Below are 18583 nucleotides of genomic sequence, written 5' to 3' on the forward strand. Positions count from 1 at the left end.
AGAGAGGAAGAGGCGAAGCGTGTACCGACACCGCTTACCATTCATTTTCAATGGAAGGAAAGCGGTGAGACATGTGGTCGGGGGACCGTTGGGCAGCGCGAACATGGCGTGGGAGGCGGTGAAAACGTTCAGCCACAGATAGAACTATGAGACAGACATTTCACCTTATGTATAAATGTGAAGCATCCGCTTGGCGTTTCCATGGCAGTGAGAGGAAGCCCAGTGGGACAAGATGGAAGGAGATCGATTTTGGCCGACATTCTGCACATTTTCTCATCGATGAAACATTTTGATTTCAATACAGTGTTCTGTTCCCAAAACTAGACTCTGATATGAACAGAGTGGACTACATTTAGTAGACTTTAACCTTTGCTAAAGTTGTAAAAAAAAAAATCTCGTTGTTTAGAAGGAGTGCAAAGGTTGAATTGAGTTATTGCACACAGAGTAGGCGTTCCCTAACGGAAATATGCAGATATCTACTAGAACGGGCCAATAGGATCTCGCTAGCTTGTGCTTGGCTCTGCCCACTATGACTCGGTTGTTCTCATTTGTTGTTGGAAACGACAGGCTGTGGTCTCGCTTGTTTTAGGGTGCGCTCGTAAATTCACTCTGGAGTGGCAGAGTGCAATCAGAGTGCGCTCAGGACATTCGTCAAATCAGAGCACTGTCAGATTGTCCATTCATAAATTCAGAGCATTTCGCTCTTGGAGGCTCTCGTCGAGGAGTAGGGTTGAAATGAGCGTCTACGAGAGTTCTATCCCATTTCAAAATTGCAGTGTCCATAGTGGCTAGAATATTTTATTTTGTATTTATTTTATTTAACTAGGCAAGTCAGTTAAGAACAACTTCATATTTAAAATGATGGTTTTATACCACTGTTGAATACTAAGAAAGCTTTGTTGTAGAGCATTTAACACAAAATCCGGGGAGGGACCAGCTGTATCATAAGACTATCATCTGCATATAAAGGGATGAGAGAGCGTCCTACTGCCTGAGCTATGTTGTTGATGTAAATTGAGAAGAGCGTGGGGCCTAGGATCGAGCCTCAGGGTACTACCTTGGTGACAGGCAGTGGCTGAGACAGCAGATGTTCTGACTTTATACACTGCACTCTTTGAGAGAGGTAGTTAGCAAACCAGGCCAAAGACCCCTCAGAGACACCAATACTCCTTAGCCGGCCCATAAGAATGGAATGGTCTACCATATCAAAAGCTTTGGTCAAGTCAATAAAAATAGCAGCACAACATTTTGAATCAAGGGCAATGGTGACATCATTGAGGACCTTTAAGGTGGCAGTGACACATCCATAACCTGAGCGGAAACCAGATTGCACACCAGAGAGAATACTATAGACATCAAGAAAGCCAGTCATTTGATTATTGACACGTTTTTCCAACACTTTTGAAAAATAGGGCAAAATAGAAATTGGCCTTTAACAGTTAGGATCAGCTTGATCTCCCCATTTAAATAAATGACGCACCATAGCTGCCTTCCAAGCAATGGGAACCTCGCCAGAGACAAGAGACAAGTTAAAAAGGTCAGAGATAGGCTTAGTGATGATGGGAGCAGCAACCTTAAAGAAGAAAGGGTTTTTGGGGTCAAGTTTAAGGAGCTCCTTTAGCACCTCGGACTCAGTGACCGCCTGCAGGGGGAAACTTTGAAGTGGGGCAGGGGAAAAAGAGGGAGGAGCATCGAGGCTAGTCACATTAGAAGGGGTGGGAGATGAGGAAATGGTGGACGGGCAAGGAGGCATGGCTGAGTCAAATAGGAATCCTGACTTAATGAAGTGGTGATTAAAGAGCTCAGCCATGTGCTTCTTGTCAGTAACAACCACATCATCAACATTAAGGGGCAGCTGTGAGGAGGAGGGTTTATTCTCCAGGTCTTTAACCGTTTTCCAGAACTTCTTGGGGTTAGACCCACAGAGAGCTTCTCCTTAAATTAACTAACTTTGGCCTTCCGGATAGCCTGAGTGCACTGATTTCTCAATTGCCTGAACGAGAGCCAGTCAGCCTGAGTATGCGTGTGCCGAGCTTTTTGCCAAATGCAATTCTTGATGTGGAGTAACTCTACCAGATCACGGTCGAATTAGGGGCTGAAACTGTGTTAAATTCTCATTTTCTTTATGGGGAAGTGTTTGTTAACAATACCACTGAAAATGTAAAAAAAATAAGGTCCAAGCTGATTCTATACCAATTTGGTCATGAAGGAAGGCTTGCTCATTACATTTTTTTGGCAGAAGCAGACACCAAGTTGGCTGCCTCTAGTCTACCCACCCTAACCCTGGAGCCATATGGTGTCTGTCTCTAGTCTACCCACCCTAACCCTGGAGCCATATGGTTTCTGTCTCTAGTCTACCCACCCTAACCCTGGAGTCATATGGTGTCTGCTGTCCTCTAGTCTACCCACCCTAACCCTGGAGCCATATGGTGTCTGTCTCTAGTCTACCCACCCTAACCCTGGAGTCATATGGTGTCTGTCTCTAGTCTACCCACCCTAACCCTGGAGCCATATGGTGTCTGTCTCTAGTCTACCCACCCTAACCCTGGAGCCATATGGTGTCTGCCTCTAGTCTACCCACCCTAACCCTGGAGTCATATGGTGTCGGCTGTCTCTAGTCTACCCACCCTAACCCTGGAGTCATATGGTGTCTGCTGTCCTCTAGTCTACCCACCCTAACCCTGGAGTCATATGGTGTCTGTCTCTAGTCTACCCACCCTAACCCTGGAGCCATATGGTGTCTGTCTCTAGTCTACCCACCCTAACCCTGGAGCCATATGGTGTCTGCCTCTAGTCTACCCACCCTAACCCTGGAGTCATATGGTGTCTGTCTCTAGTCTACCCACCCTAACCCTGGAGCCATATGGTGTCTGCCTCTAGTCTACCCACCCTAACCCTGGAGTCATATGGTGTCTGCCTCTAGTCTACCCACCCTAACCCTGGAGCCATATGGTGTCTGCTGTCCTCTAGTCTACCCACCCTAACCCTGGAGTCATATGGTGTCTGTCTCTAGTCTACCCACCCTAACCCTGGAGCCATATGGTGTCTGTCTCTAATCTACCCACCCTAACCCTGGAGTCATATGGTGTCTGTCTCTAGTCTACCCACCCTAACCCTGGAGCCATATGGTGTCTGCCTCTAGTCTACCCACCCTAACCCTGGAGTCATATGGTGTCTGCTGTCTCTAGTCTACCCACCCTAACCCTGGAGTCATATGGTGTCTGTCTCTAGTCTACCCACCCTAACCCTGGAGCCATATGGTGTCTGCCTCTAGTCTACCCACCCTAACCCTGGAGTCATATGGTGTCTGCCTCTAGTCTACCCACCCTAACCCTGGAGCCATATGGTGTCTGCTGTCCTCTAGTCTACCCACCCTAACCCTGGAGTCATATGGTGTCTGCTGTCTTCTAGTCTACCCACCCTAACCCTGGAGTCATATGGTGTCTGTCTCTAGTCTACCCACCCTAACCCTGGAGTCATATGGTGTCTGCTGTCTCTAGTCTACCCACCCTAACCCTGGAGCCATATGGTGTCTGCTGTCCTCTAGTCTACCCACCCTAACCCTGGAGTCAAATGGTGTCTGTCTCTAGTCTACCCACCCTAACCCTGGAGTCATATGGTGTCTGCTGTCCTCTAGTCTACCCACCCTAACCCTGGAGTCAAATGGTGTCTGTCTCTAGTCTACCCACCCTAACCCTGGAGTCAAATGGTGTCTGTCTCTAGTCTACCCACCCTAACCCTGGAGCCATATGGTGTCTGCTGTCCTCTAGTCTACCCACCCTAACCCTGGAGCCATATGGTGTCTGCTGTCTTCTAGTCTACCCACCCTAACCCTGGAGCCATATGGTGTCTGCCTCTAGTCTACCCACCCTAACCCTGGAGCCATATGGTGTCTGCTGTCCTCTAGTCTACCCACCCTAACCCTGGAGCCATATGGTGTCTGCTGTCTTCTAGTCTACCCACCCTAACCCTGGAGCCATATGGTGTCTGCTGTCCTCTAGTCTACCCACCCTAACCCTGGAGCCATATGGTGGTCATAAACAACTATGCAGAATTAAAGAGAAAATACGTACAGGACAAACGAAAGGAGGGTGCGGGCCGTGGGTATCAGTGGGCGGGGCCGGGGGTATCAGTGGGCGGGGCCGGGGGTATCAGTGAAAGCTTTATTGATTTTGTCCTGAAATTAAGTTACTAAAAGTGAAATTAAGTTATGGTTATTAAGTGCAGTGCCATATTTGGTTGCACTCTGCCACCAGAGCACAGAGTACAAGGAGTGTAACGTTAGACCGGAACACAGACCAGCCGTCCGCTAGATGGCAGTGTCCTCCTAGCTCTCTCCTCAAGCTGCACTGTGCCCTGCAACCGAGCAACAGGTAAACACGGAAGTAACGCAGTTGCTTCCAACAAAATTAAACATTTTTGATAATTTGACCGTTATAACATCTATTTAATGATTTTGTCCATAAATACACAAATATTTAACTTATTTAGTGAGGTCGTTATTGAGCGTTAAAGTTTACAGGACAATGTATAATAAACCGTCTGGATATCAGTCTCTACCGCAACGAGACTCGATCCCGGCCAAACCGGGGTTGTTCGTGGCGACAGAAAGCTTTGTCCAATCTCCATTCCACCATCATAAAGGACAAGGACATTCGTTTGACTACATCCCCAATGTCAGAGACAACGACTACAGTGGTAAGTTTCGGAAGTATTGGCTAAATGAATGCGCGACTCGTCAGCGAGTCGCGCATACAACGTCGCTACTAGTTACCTAACAGTTCGACATACAACGTCGCTACTAGTTACCTAACAGATCGTTGCTCAGGTTTTCAGTGATTTTCTTCTTGTAACAACAGCTGTCATATGCTAGCTAGGTATGCAAGGACAGTATTGTAGTAGTGATCCACGCTATATGAGCTACTTTCACACTCGAGAACAAGGTTCGTTTCCCACTCCCCCCGCCATCGGGAACGCGTATGCGGACATGTGAAGGGGCTTGAAAGAAAGTTGAAGCATGCCGGGACGTGCCTTCCCGTTAGTGCCCACTGCTAACGGGAAGGCACGTTCAGCGATATTGGTGCAATGCGTTCACGCCGAAGAACCGGTTTTGCTTCCCGCTCCATCCGTTCTCTACAGTACCTATAATTATGATTTAGGTAGACTGAATGTATTTGAATAGCTCCAAGATCAAACCTAACACCTCACGTCTCTTCTTTATTCTCCAGACTCCACTCAGGGATGGCTGTCCTGGATCTGCAATGTTATTGTCTGCTTCATGGTCTATATCTGCACCTTCATAACCTTCCCCTTATCAGGCTGGTTCGTACTGAAGGTAACACACTAAGCTTCCCCTTATCAGGCTGGTTCGTACTGAAGGTAACACACTAAGCTTCCCCATATCAGGCTGGTTCGTACTGAAGGTAACACACTAAGCTTCCCCTTATCAGGCTGGTTCGTACTGAAGATACACACACTAAGCTTCCCCATATCAGGCTGGTTCGTACTGAAGGTAACACACTAAGCTTCCCCTTATCAGGCTGGTTCGTACTGAAGATACACACACACCTTCCCCTTATCAGGCTGGTTCGTACTGAAGGTAACACACTAAGCTTCCCCTTATCAGGCTGGTTCGTACTGAAGATACACACACTAAGCTTCCCCATATCAGGCTGGTTCGTACTGAAGGTAACACACTAAGCTTCCCCTTATCAGGCTGGTTCGTACTGAAGATACACACACACCTTCCCCTTATCAGGCTGGTTCGTACTGAAGGTAACACACTATCTCTGTTGCGTTATTAACAGTAATATCTGTCCTACAGGTTGTCCCTAACTACCAGCGCATCGTAGTGTTCCGTCTGGGCAGAGTACGTCCTCCTAAAGGGCCAGGAGTGGTGTTGGTTCTGCCTCTTATTGACCAGTGGCAGAGAGTTGACCTACGAACTCGGGCCTTCAACATCCCTCCATGCCAGGTACACACACACAGACACACAGACACACACACACACACAGAGACACACACACACAGACACAGACACAGACACAGAGACACAGAGACACACACACACACACAGACACACACACACACAGACACACAGACAGACAGACAGACAGACAGACAGACAGACAGACAGTTATAACCCTCTATAACAGTTATAAACCTCTCTATAACAGTTATAACCCTCTCTATAACAGTTATAACCCTCTCTATAACAGTTATAACCCTCTCTCTGCTGCGGTATAACAGGTTACTACCAGGGACGGAGGTGTGGTGTCTGTAGGAGCAGATATCCAGTTATATAACCCTTTCTATAACAGTTATAACCCTCTATAACAGTTATAAACCTCTCTATAACAGTTATAACCCTCTCTCTGCTGCGGTATAACAGGTTACTACCAGGGACGGAGGTGTGGTGTCTGTAGGAGCAGATATCAAGTTATATAACCCTTTCTATAACAGTTATAAACCTCTATAACAGTTATAACCCTCTATAACAGGTTACTACCAGGGACGGAGGTGTGGTGTCTGTAGGAGCAGACATCCAGTTCCGTATCTGGAGCCCGGTGATGTCAGTGGTGTCGGTTCAGGATCTTAACGCCTCCACACGCCTCACTGCCCACAACGCCATGACAACCAGCCTGGGCAGGAAGAGCGTCAGGGAGATTCAGACTGAGCGAATCAAACTGGGAGAATACCTTGGGGTGAGGCAGCAGCACACATTATACACTGAACAAAAATATAAACCCGACCATTTCTATGATTTTACCGAGTTACAGTTCATATCAGGAAATCAGTCAATTGAAATAAATTCAATAAGGTCCTAATCTATGGATTTCACATGACTGGGAATACAGATATGCATCTGTTGGTCACGGATACCTTTATAAAGGTAGGGGGTGTGGATCAGAAAACCAGTCAGTATCTGGTGTGACCACCATTTTCCTCATGCAGCGTGACACATCTCCTTCACATTGAGTTGATCAGGCTGTTGATTGGTGGCCTGTGGAATGTTGTCCCACTCCTCTTCAATGGCTGTGTGAAGTTGCTGGATATTGGTGGGAACTGGAACACGCTGTCATACACATGGATCCAGAGCATCCCAAACATGCTCAATAGGTGGCATGTCTGGTGAATATTCAGACCATGGAAGAACTGGGACATTTTCAGCTGCCAGGAATTGTGTACAGCTACATGGGGTTGTGTATTATCATGCAGAAACATGAGGTGATGGTGGCGGATGAATGGCACAACAATGGGCCTCAGGATCTCGTCACGGTTTCTCTGTGCATTCAATTTGCCATCGATTAAAATGCAATTGTGTTCGTTTTCCGTAGCTTATGCCTGCCCATACCATAACCCCACCGTCACCATGGGGCACTCTGTTCACAACGTTGACATCAGCAAACCGCTTGCCGACACGACGCCATACACGCTGGTTTGCGGTTGTGAGGCCGGTTGGACGTACTGCCAAATGCACGCTCCCTCAAAACTTGAGACATCTGTGGCATTGTTTTGTGTGACAAAACTGCACATTTTAGAGTGGCCTTTTATTGTCCACGGCACAAGGTGCACCTGTGTAATAATCATGCTGTTTAATCAGTTTCTTGATATGCCAAACCTGTCAGGTGGATGGATTATCTTGGCAAAGGAGAAATGCTCACTAACAGGGATGGAAACAAATTTGGGACCAAAATGTGAGAGAAATAAGCTTTTTGTGCTTTCAGAATATTTCAGGGATCTTTTATTTCAGCTCATGAAATATGGGACCAACACTTTTTACATATTGCGTTTATATTTTAGTTCAGTGTATTTAAATATAACACTTGATATGCATTAGTGCCGGGCGATATGGCAAAAATATAATTTCACTATATTTAAAAAAAATGATGACAGTTGTATGTTTTTGAGTAAAACAAGTTCTATATTTTCTTTATGAGTAGTGAGTGATCCTAGGGTGGCAACACATAACATTCTAAGTGATTTCAATGGGTCTTTCTCCGTTCTGATTGGTTTATAGTGTAACAGTATAACTTTAGTACGTCCCCTCGCCCCGACCTCGGGCGCGAACCAGGGACCCTCTGCACACATCAACAACAGTCACCCACGAAGCGTCGTTACCCATCGCTCCACAAAAGCCGCGGCCCTTGCAGAGCAAATGGGAAACACTACTTCTAGGTTTCAGAGCAAGTGACGTAACTGATTGAAACGCTATTAGCGCGTACCCGCTAACTAGCTAGCCATTTCACATCCGTTACAATAGCAGGGATGGGCAACTTTGATGGTGGTGGGGGCCACACAAAAAAAACAGAACTCATTATGTGGGGCTGCAGTGGCTCGTGGGTCTGCGTACCCACATCCATCCATACCACACGTTTAAATAGCTAGTCGCTAGACTAACTTATCATTTACCCATCCCTGTTTTATACTGTTCAATTAAACTTCAACCTCAAATAGATTTCAGCATTTGCATCCATTTCTGTGTTTCCTGCACTCTCATTTCAGATCATGTCCACACTGCCACGTCGGGCTGCAAGATATGGGCAAACAAATCTAGGTTTTATTTTTAACCTTAATATTGCAAATGCGATTTAGATGAAAACTCTTGGATGAACTGTTGTCATCATGGAAATGTAATGCGTATTCTAATTCTATAGTAAAAATGTAAAAGTGGGCACTTTTAAATGCAGTGTTTGACATGACAACGAATGAAAATGCCAGGGAGGAGTTATTGTGACAGGGTAGGAACCAAAGTGTTGGTCAGCGTTTTCTAGGGGACCCTATAATCTTTGGCTACATTAAATGTTTTCTCTTAGCTACTTCATGTAGCCGGAGAAATGGTATGAGGTTAGGATAATAGTGTCTCTCTCCATTGAAAACAGGCGGTTGACCTCAACAACCCTCATCAAATATTTAAAAAAAGGATTATAATATTGAGATGTATCCACCAATCCAAAGAAAGGATAGGCGGGAGCTAGACAGCTCTCCGTGCCGTTTTGTGGACAATGATTCCCATTGTTAGGGTGGAGAGACATGTATCTTGTCAGTATATCCATAATCTTTGATGTAGTACTATCACATTTAACAAACCAAACATTGAAATACCGTTATAGAAGGTAAAGTGAAAACCCAAACTGGTATATAGTAAAATACAGTCTACCGCCCAGCCCTAATATGCATCAGGTCACAGTTATCATCGAATTTGTTAGGGTCACTGTATCTTGGTAAGTTACTACCCGTAACATCTCTTGCACCGTTGAAATGGATGTTCCCTCTCTCCATCTTCCCTCACTTCCTCTCTCTCTCCTCGCCTCCTTCTGAAAACCCATTGGAGTTCCTCTGTTTAGGTCCTCTTCCTACAATGTGTTTTATATAGAAGGAGAGAGGATGTGAAATCACCATGGTTTCTTAACAGCCTTTGTGTTTTCTTTCCCAGATGGACATCAATGAGATGACCAAGCCGTGGGGTCTGGAGGTAGACAGGGTAGAGCTGACTGTAGGTGCTGTCCTGAAGCCCCCGGAGGACTATCCATCTGGGCCTGGCTCGGTCATCCTACCCCCCTCTATTCCTGGTCTCGAGGGCCTGGCCGGACCCATACAACAACTGGCGATGCACTTCCTGGGCAATATGACTGGCGGTAACACTGGAGCTCCCCTGGTTAGGACAGGTACAGTAACAATGGACCTCAGAGGACAGCATCAGCTCATCTGTATCTCTGTGTCCTCAGAGGACACCATCAGCTCATCTGTATCTCTGTGTCCTCAGAGGACACCATCAGCTCATCTGTATCTCTGTGTCCTCAGAGGACACCATCAGATCATCTGTATCTCTGTGTCCTCAGAGGACACCATCAGCTCATCTGTATCTCTGTGTCCTCAGAGGACACCATCAGCTCATCTGTATCTCTGTGTCCTCAGAGGACAGCATCAGCTCATCTGTATCTCTGTGTCCTCAGAGGACAGCATCAGCTCATCTGTATCTCTGTGTCCTCAGAGGACAGCATCAGCTCATCTGTATCTCTGTGTCCTCAGAGGACACCATCAGCTCATCTGTATCTCTGTGTCCTCAGAGGACAGCATCAGCTCATCTGTATCTCTGTGTCCTCAGAGGACAGCATCAGCTCATCTGTATCTCTGTGTCCTCAGAGGACACCATCAGCTCATCTGTATCTCTGTGTCCTCAGAGGACAGCATCAGCTCATCTGTATCTCTGTGTCCTCAGAGGACACCATCAGCTCATCTGTATCTCTGTGTCCTCAGAGGACACCATCAGCTCATCTGTATCTCTGTGTCCTCAGAGGACAGCATCAGCTTCACAGACGAGGTGAGCAGTGCTCCCCTGGCTATAAGTCGTACCGGAGCCGGGGACGTAGCTGTAACCAGGCCCATGTCAGTGCTGGGACTGATGGAGGGCCTTCTCCTCTCAGAGTCTCTGGTCAGTCAGGTGGGAGCCTGCTTCCTGTTCCTCCTCCAATCACCTGATGGACAACAGACAAGCTATTACTTAGACCTCAGCCAAGGTGAGTTCAAATACAAACTGTCATTCTATAGAGTCTTATAGGGACGGGTTTCCCAGACACAAAGCTAGTCCTGGACAAAAAGCATTCTCCGATGACGGTTTGTTCTAGGTCATGTAAAGAAAAAGTATTTGACCTCTGTAGTTATGGTAACGGTCTCTTTTACCTCCGCCCTGTGTTTTATAAGATAAACCCTTTTTAGGGTCAGTTTACCAGACACATTCATCCTTCACGAAAAATAACTTTCAATAGGGTTGAACATGCTTTCTAGTTTAGGGCTTAGTCTGTATTTAGTAAGTCATTATCCCATCATCTCTGATATGTTGCTTCTGTATCCAAGCTGGTTCAGACTAACAGTGAGTTCCCCTCCTCCTCTGTGTGTAGGTAGTGGTTCAGCCTAACAGTGAGTTCCCCTCCTCTGTGTGTAGGTAGTGGTTCAGCCTAACAGTGAGTTCCCCTCCTCTGTGTGTAGGTAGTGGTTCAGCCTAACAGTGAGTTCCCCTCCTCCTCTGTGTGTAGGTAGTGGTTCAGACTAAACAGTGAGTTCCCCTCCTCCTCTGTGTGTAGGTAGTGGTTCAGCCTAACAGTGAGTTCCCCTCCTCCTCTGTGTGTAGGTAGTGGTTCAGCCGGACCAGGTCCCCCTCCAGAGGGCCAGGTACCAGACGTCACCCTCAGTATGACGGACCAGGACCTGCAGGCTATGTTCGAGGGAACCCTACGACCCTTCGCAGCCTACACCACTGGACGACTCAAGGTCCAGGGAGACCTGAAGACTGCCATGAAGCTGGAGGAAGTCATCAAGCTACTCAGGCCTTAACCACTGGCTTCAGACCTGTCTTTATATAAATACCAGGTCCTAGAAATACATGGTCCTGACCTTAACCACTGGCTTCAGACCTGCCTTTATATAAACACCAGGTCCTAGAAATACATGGTCCTGACCTTAACCACTGGCTTCAGACCTGTCTTTATATAAACACCAGGTCCTAGAAATACATGGTCCTGACCTTAACCACTGGCTTCAGACCTGTCTTTATATAAACACCAGGTCCTAGAAATACATGGTTCTGACCTTAACCACTGGCTTCAGACCTGTCTTTATATAAACACCAGGTCCTAGAAATACATGGTTCTGACCTTAACCACTGGCTTCAGACCTGCCTTTATATAAACACCAGGTCCTAGAAATACATGGTTCTGGCCTTAACCACTGGCTTCAGACCTGTCTTTATATAAACACCAGGTCCTAGAAATACATGGTCCTGACCTTAACCACTGGCTTCAGACCTGTCTTTATATAAACACCAGGTCCTAGAAATACATGGTCCTGACCTTAACCACTGGCTTCAGACCTGCCTTTATATAAACACCAGGTCCTTGATATAAACACCAGGTCCTAGAAATACATGGTCCTGACCTTAACCACTGGTCTCAGACCTGCCTTTATATAAACACCAGGTCCTAGAAATACATGGTTCTGACCTTAACCACTGGCTTCAGACCTGCCTTTATATAAACACCAGGTCCTTGATATAAACATAGACCCATCTCTCTGATGTTATGGGTTTAAAAAGTAACATTAGTGACAAGCATGTCCATCTCTCCTGGCTCAACGTGGAAGAGAGATTTGACTTCATCACTACGTGTTTTTGTAAGAAGTGTTGACATGCTGAATGTACTGAGTTGTCTGTCTAAACTACTGGCACACAGCTCAGACACCCATCATACCCCACAAGACATGCCACCAGAGGTCTGTTTAAACTACTAACACACAGCTCAGACACCCATGCATACCCTACAAGACATGCCACCAGAGGTCTGTTTAAACTACTGGCACACAGCTCAGACACCCATACATACCCCACAAGACATGCCACCAGAGGTCTGTTTAAACTACTGGCACACAGCTCAGACACCCATCCATACCCCACAAGACATGCCACCAGAGGTCTGTTTAAACTACTAACACACAGCTCAGACACCCATCCATACCCCATAAGACATGCCACCAGAGGTCTGTTTAAACTAGCAGCACACAGCTCAGACACCCATCCATACCCCACAAGACATGCCACCAGAGGTCTGTTTAAACTACTAACACACAGCTCAGACACCCATGCATACCCCACAAGACATGCCACCAGAGGTCTGTCTAAACTACTGGCACACAGCTCAGACACCCATCCATACCCTACAAGACATGCCACCAGAGGTCTGTCTAAACTACTAACACACAGCTCAGACACCCATGCATACCCCACAAGACATGTCACCAGAGGTCTGTCTAAACTACTAACACACAGCTCAGACACCCATGCATACCCCACAAGACATGCCACCAGAGGTCTGTCTAAACTACTAGCACACAGCTCAGACACCCATACATACCCCACAAGACATGTCACCAGAGGTCTGTTTAAACTACTAACACACAGCTCAGACACCCATACATACCCCACAAGACATGCCACCAGAGGTCTCTTCACAGTCCCCAAGTCCAGAACAGACTATGGGAGGTGCACAGTACTACATAGAGCCATGACTACATGGGACTCTATTCCACAGTACTACATAGAGCCATGACTACATGGAACTCTATTCCACATCAGGTAACTGATGCAAGCAGTAGAATCAGATTTATAAAACAAATAAAAATACACCTAATGGAACAGCGGGTACTGTGAAGAGACACACACAAAGGTACAGACACATGATAACATTCACACTACTATACACACACGTACACATGGATTTAGTACTGTAGATATGTGGTAGTAGTGGCCTGAGGGAAGACAATGTGTTGTGAATTCTGTAATAAATGTATTGTAATGTTTTTTAAATTGTATAACTGCCTTTATTTTGCTGGACCCCAGGAAGAGTAGCCGCTGCCTTGGCAGGAACTAATGGGGATCCATAATAAACCCCAGGAAGAGTAGCTGCTGCCTTGGCAGGAACTAATGGGGATCCATAATAAACCCCAGGAAGAGTAGCTGCTGCCTTGGTAGGAACTAATGGGGATCCATAATAAACCCCAGGAAGAGTAGCTGCTGCCTTGGCAGGAACTAATGGGGATCCATAATAAACCCCAGGAAGAGTAGCTGCTGCCTTGGCAGGAACTAATGGGGATCCATAATAAACCCCAGGAAGAGTAGCTGCTGCCTTGGCAGGAACTAATGGGGATCCATAATAAACCCCAGGAAGAGTAGCTGCTGCCTTGGCAAGAACTAATGGGGATCCATAACAAACCCCAGGAAGAGTAGCTGCTGCCTTGGCAGGAACTAATGGGGATCCATAATAAACCCCAGGAAGAGTAGCCGCTGCCTTGACAGGAACTAATGGGGATCCATAATAAACCCCAGGAAGAGTAGCTGCTGCCTTGGCAGGAACTAATGGGGATCCATAATAAACCCCAGGAAGAGTAGCTGCTGCCTTGGCAGGAACTAATGGTGATCCATAATAAACCCCAGGAAGAGTAACTGCTGCCTTGGCAGGAACTAATGGGGATCCATAATAAACCCCAGGAAGAGTAGCTGCTGCCTTGGCAGGAACTAATGGGGATCCATAATAAACCCCAGGAAGAGTAGCTGCTGCCTTGACAGGAACTAATGGGGATCCATAATAAACCCCAGGAAGAGTAGCTGCTGCCTTGGCAGGAACTAATGGGGATCCATAATAAACCCCAGGAAGAGTAGCTGTTGCCTTGGCAGGAACTAATGAGGACCCATAATAAATACAAATGAATACATGCAGTTCACATAGACCCATCTCTGTGATGATCAATACTGTTTTCATTGTAGCTGTTTACATAGCATATCAACACCTAATGTAATGTATGGAGTCAATTTTGAGATATAATATATGTAACGACCCATCTCAACATCACGTGTTATGTATAATACTTAAGATATGATTACATTAACATTATCATTACATTAACATTAACATGACATGGAATTGTTTAGCCAGCCAAAAATAATTCAGGTATTTTCTTATTTGAAAAACAAGCGTTCTATTATAAAGTGTCACGACTTCCACCGAAGTCGTTTCCTCTCCTTGTTCAGGCGGCGTTCGGCAGTCGGCGTCACCGATCTTCTAGCCATCGTCGATCCACATTTCATTTTCCATTTGTTTTGTCTTGTTTTCTTACACACCTGGTTTCCATTTCCATCATTAATTGTTGTGTATCCCCCCCATGTCTTTGTGTTGAATTGTTTGTTGTAAGTGCCTGTGCACATGTTTACTGGTGCGCGTCGGGTTTTTGTACCCATATTCTGTTTTTTAAGCCGTTGGTTTTTGGATTAAACTGCTCCGGCTACTACCTAGTTCTGTTCTCCTGTGTCTGACTTTCCTGCCACCAGTTTCGCACCCCCGTTACAGAATTCCACACCAACCATATGGAGTCAGCAGGAGCAGTTGCCCCTGGTATAGGGGTCGAGGAGCGCGTCCAGGAGCAAGCGGCGATGATCCACCATCTCGGCGTCGCTGACCGCGTTGTCCAAACCATGGATCGCTGGGAGAGACAGGGAGTTCCTCCAGCGCCTCCACTACTCGCCTCCCCTTTTATTTTTTTATTTTTTTTAACCTTTATTTTACTAGGCCATCGCCGATCCACTTTTCATTTTCCATTTGTTTTGTCTTTGTCTTACACACCTGGTTTCAATTCCCCAATTACTTGTTCATTATTTAACCCTCTGTTCCCCCATGTTTGTTTGTGAGTGATTGTTTGTGAGTGATTGTTTGTATGTAAGATGGTCCGTTATGTGGGCTCGCTTTATTGTATTTTATTAGTCTATTTTGAGTAAATTACGTTTATTTACTCATATCTGCTGTCCTGCTGTCAAGCTACACACAGACCATATTACAGATCTAGTAGAATTAGATGTACACTATCCCACAATGCATTGGAAGAGATGGCTGCGAGTGATAGGCCCCGGTTTTCTTCAAGTAGCCAAACAACAAACCAAGTTTGGGAACCCCTGATGTAGATCATATTCTTTGTTAAAACCTGCATTTCCCCCGAGCATGGCATGTTTAATTGCAGGGTTTTTCTTAATTTACTATTTTCTACATTGTAGAATAGTGAAGACACTATGAAATAACACATATGGAATCATGTAGTAACCAAAAAAGTGCTAAACAAACAAAAAATATTTTATATTTGAGATTCTTCAAATAGCCACCCTTTGCCTTGATCACAGATTTGCACACTATTGGCATTCTCTCAACCAGCTTCACCTGGAATGCTTTTCCAACAGTCTTGAAGGAGTTCCCACATATGCTGAGCACTTTTTGGCTGCTTTTCCTTCACTTTGTGGTCCGACTCATCCCAAACCATCTCAATTGGGTTGAGGTCGGGTGATTGTGGAGGCCAGGTCATCTGTGCAGCACTACATCACTCTCCTTCTTGGTTAAATAGCCCTTACACAGCCTGGAGGTGTGTTGGGTCATTGTTCTGTTGAAAAACATATGATAGTCCCACTAAGCGCAAACCAGATTGGATGGCGTATCGCTGCAGAATGCTGTGGTAGCCATGCTGGTTAAGTGTGCCTTGAATTCTAAATAAATCACAGGCAGTGTCACCAGCAAAGCACCCCCACACCATCACACCTCCTCCTCCATGCTTTACGGTGGGAACCACACATGCAGAGATCATCCGTTCACCTACACTGCGTCTCACAAAGACACGGCGGTTGGAACCAAAAATCTCAAATTTGGACTCTAGACCAATGAGCAGATTTTCACTGGTCTAATGTCCATTGCTCGTGTTTCTTGGCCCAAGCAAATCTTTTCTTCTTATTGGTGTCCTTTAGTAGTGGTTTATTTGCAGCAATTCGAACATGAAGGCCTGAATTACACAGTCTCCTCTGAACAGTCGATGTTGATTTTGTCTGTTACTTCAACTCTGTGAAGCATTTATTTGTGCTGCATTTTCTGACTCTAATGAACTTATCCTCTGCAGCAGAGATAACTGTGGGTCTTCCTTTCCTGTGGCGGTCCTCATGGACTTTTACCAAATAAGGCTATATTCTGTATACCAACACTACCTTGTCACAACACAACTGGTTGGCTCAAAATGCATTAAGAAGGAAAGAAATTCCACAAATGAACTTTTAACAAAGCATACCTGTTAATTGAAATGCATTCCAGGTGAATACCTCCTGAAGCTGGTTGACAGAATGCCAAGAGTGTGCAAAGCTGTCACCAAGGCAAAGGGTGGCTATTTGAAGAATCTCACATATAAAATCTATTTTGATTTGTTAAACATTTTTTCGGTTACTACATGATTCCATATGTGTTATTTTATTTTATTTCACCTTTATTTAACCAGGTAGGCCAGTTGAGAACAAGTTCTCATTTACAACTGCGACCTGGCCAAGATAAAGCAAAGCAGTGTGACAAAAACAACACAGAGTTACACACATAAACAAATGTACAGTCAATAATACAGTAGAAAATCTGTATGCAGTGTATGCAAATGGGGTAAGGAGGTAAGGCAATAAATAGGCCATAGTGGCGAAGTAATTACAATTGACCAATTAACACTGGAGTGATAGATGTGCAGATGAGGATGTGCAAGTAGAAATACTGGTGTGCAAAAGAGCAGAAAAAATAAATAAATATGGGGATGAGGTAGGTAGTTGGTTGGATGGGCTATTTACAGATGGGCTGTGTACAGCTGCAGCGATCGGTAAGCTGCTCTGACAGCTGATCCTTGAAGTTAGTGAGGGAAATATGAGTCTCCAACTTCAGCGATTCTTTTTCAATTCGTTCCAGTCATTGGCAGCAGAGAACTGGAAGGAAAGGCGGCCAAATGTGGTGTTGGCTTTGGGGGTGACCAGTGAGATACACCTGCTGGAGCACGTGCTACGAGTGGGTGTTGCTATGGTGACCAGTGAGCTGAGATAGTTTTGATGTCTTCACTATTATTCTTGCCAGCAGCATACCACCCTGCATACCACCCTGCATCCCACTGCTGGCTTACTTCTGAAGTTAAGCAGGGTTGCTATTGGTCAGTCCCTGGATGGGAGACCACATGCTGCTGGAAGTGGTGTTGGAGGTCCAGCAGGAAGCACTCTTTCCTCTGGTCTAAAAAAATTATCCCATTGCCCCAGGGCAGTGATTGGGACATTGCACTGTGTAGGGTACTGTCTTTTGGTGTCCTAAGAGTAGGGGTGTTAACCCCGGTGGGCCATGACCATGATGGGTATATCATGGTCACCTAATCATCCCCAGTTTACAATTGGCTCATTCATCACCCTTCCTCTCCCTGTCACTATTCCCCAGGTTGTTACTGTAAATGAGAATGAATAAATGAGAATGTGTTCTCAGTCAACATACCTGGTAAAATAAAAAAGACATTTTACAATTTAGAAAATAGTAAAAAATTAAGAAAAAACCCTTGAATGAGTAGGTGTGTCCAAACTTTTGACTGCTACTATATGTTACAGCACTTTGGTTTGTGGCGGCACACAGTTGACCCAGCGTTGGCCGGTGTAGGCCGTCATTGTAAATAAGAATTTGTTCTTAACTGACTTGCCTAGTTAAATAAAGGTTAAATAAAAAATATAAAAACATGAGGTGACTGCGGAGGATGAATGGCACGACAACGGGCCTCAGGATCTTGTCACGGTATCTCTGTGCATTCAAATGAAGCCTCTACACAATAGTCGGTGACATCATGAAGCCTCTGCACAGCAGCCGGTGACATCATGAAGCCTCTGCACAATAGTCGGTGACATCATGAAGCCTCTGCACAATAGTCGGTGACATCATGAAGCCTCTGCACAGCAGCCGGTGACATCATGAAGCCTCTGCACAGCAGCCGGTGACATCATGAAGCCTCTGCACAATAGTCGGTGACATCATGAAGCCTCTGCACAATAGTCAGTGACATCATGAAGCCTCTGCACAGCAGCCGGTGACATCATGAAGCCTCTGCACAATAGTCGGTGACATCATGAAGCCTCTACACAGCAGCCGGTGACATCATGAAGCCTCTGCACAATAGTCGGTGACATCATGAAGCCTCTGCACAATAGTCGGTGACATCATGAAGCCTCTACACA

At 45.8% G+C, this 18583-nt stretch overlaps 2 protein-coding genes across 2 annotated transcripts; both read left to right on the plus strand.

Moving 5' to 3' along the window:
* The first annotated feature begins 4322 nt into the window (after positions 1 to 4322).
* stoml1 (stomatin (EPB72)-like 1) lies at positions 4323 to 13350 on the plus strand. Its single transcript, XM_055910095.1, has 7 exons — positions 4323 to 4698; positions 5229 to 5335; positions 5825 to 5974; positions 6501 to 6704; positions 9437 to 9668; positions 10299 to 10520; positions 11132 to 13350. Exons 1-7 carry the CDS (start codon positions 4527 to 4529, stop codon positions 11332 to 11334), a joined length of 1290 nt encoding a protein of 429 aa, XP_055766070.1. The 5' UTR covers positions 4323 to 4526; the 3' UTR covers positions 11335 to 13350.
* On the plus strand, positions 12109 to 13350 carry LOC129841808 (uncharacterized). Its single transcript, XM_055910094.1, has 2 exons — positions 12109 to 12241; positions 12307 to 13350. Exons 1-2 carry the CDS (start codon positions 12109 to 12111, stop codon positions 13098 to 13100), a joined length of 927 nt encoding a protein of 308 aa, XP_055766069.1. The 3' UTR covers positions 13101 to 13350.
* Positions 13351 to 18583: the final 5233 nt, after the last annotated feature.

The sequence above is a fragment of the Salvelinus fontinalis genome, unplaced genomic scaffold (genome assembly GCF_029448725.1).
Source record: "Salvelinus fontinalis isolate EN_2023a unplaced genomic scaffold, ASM2944872v1 scaffold_0001, whole genome shotgun sequence".
Lineage (NCBI taxonomy): Eukaryota > Metazoa > Chordata > Actinopteri > Salmoniformes > Salmonidae > Salvelinus > Salvelinus fontinalis.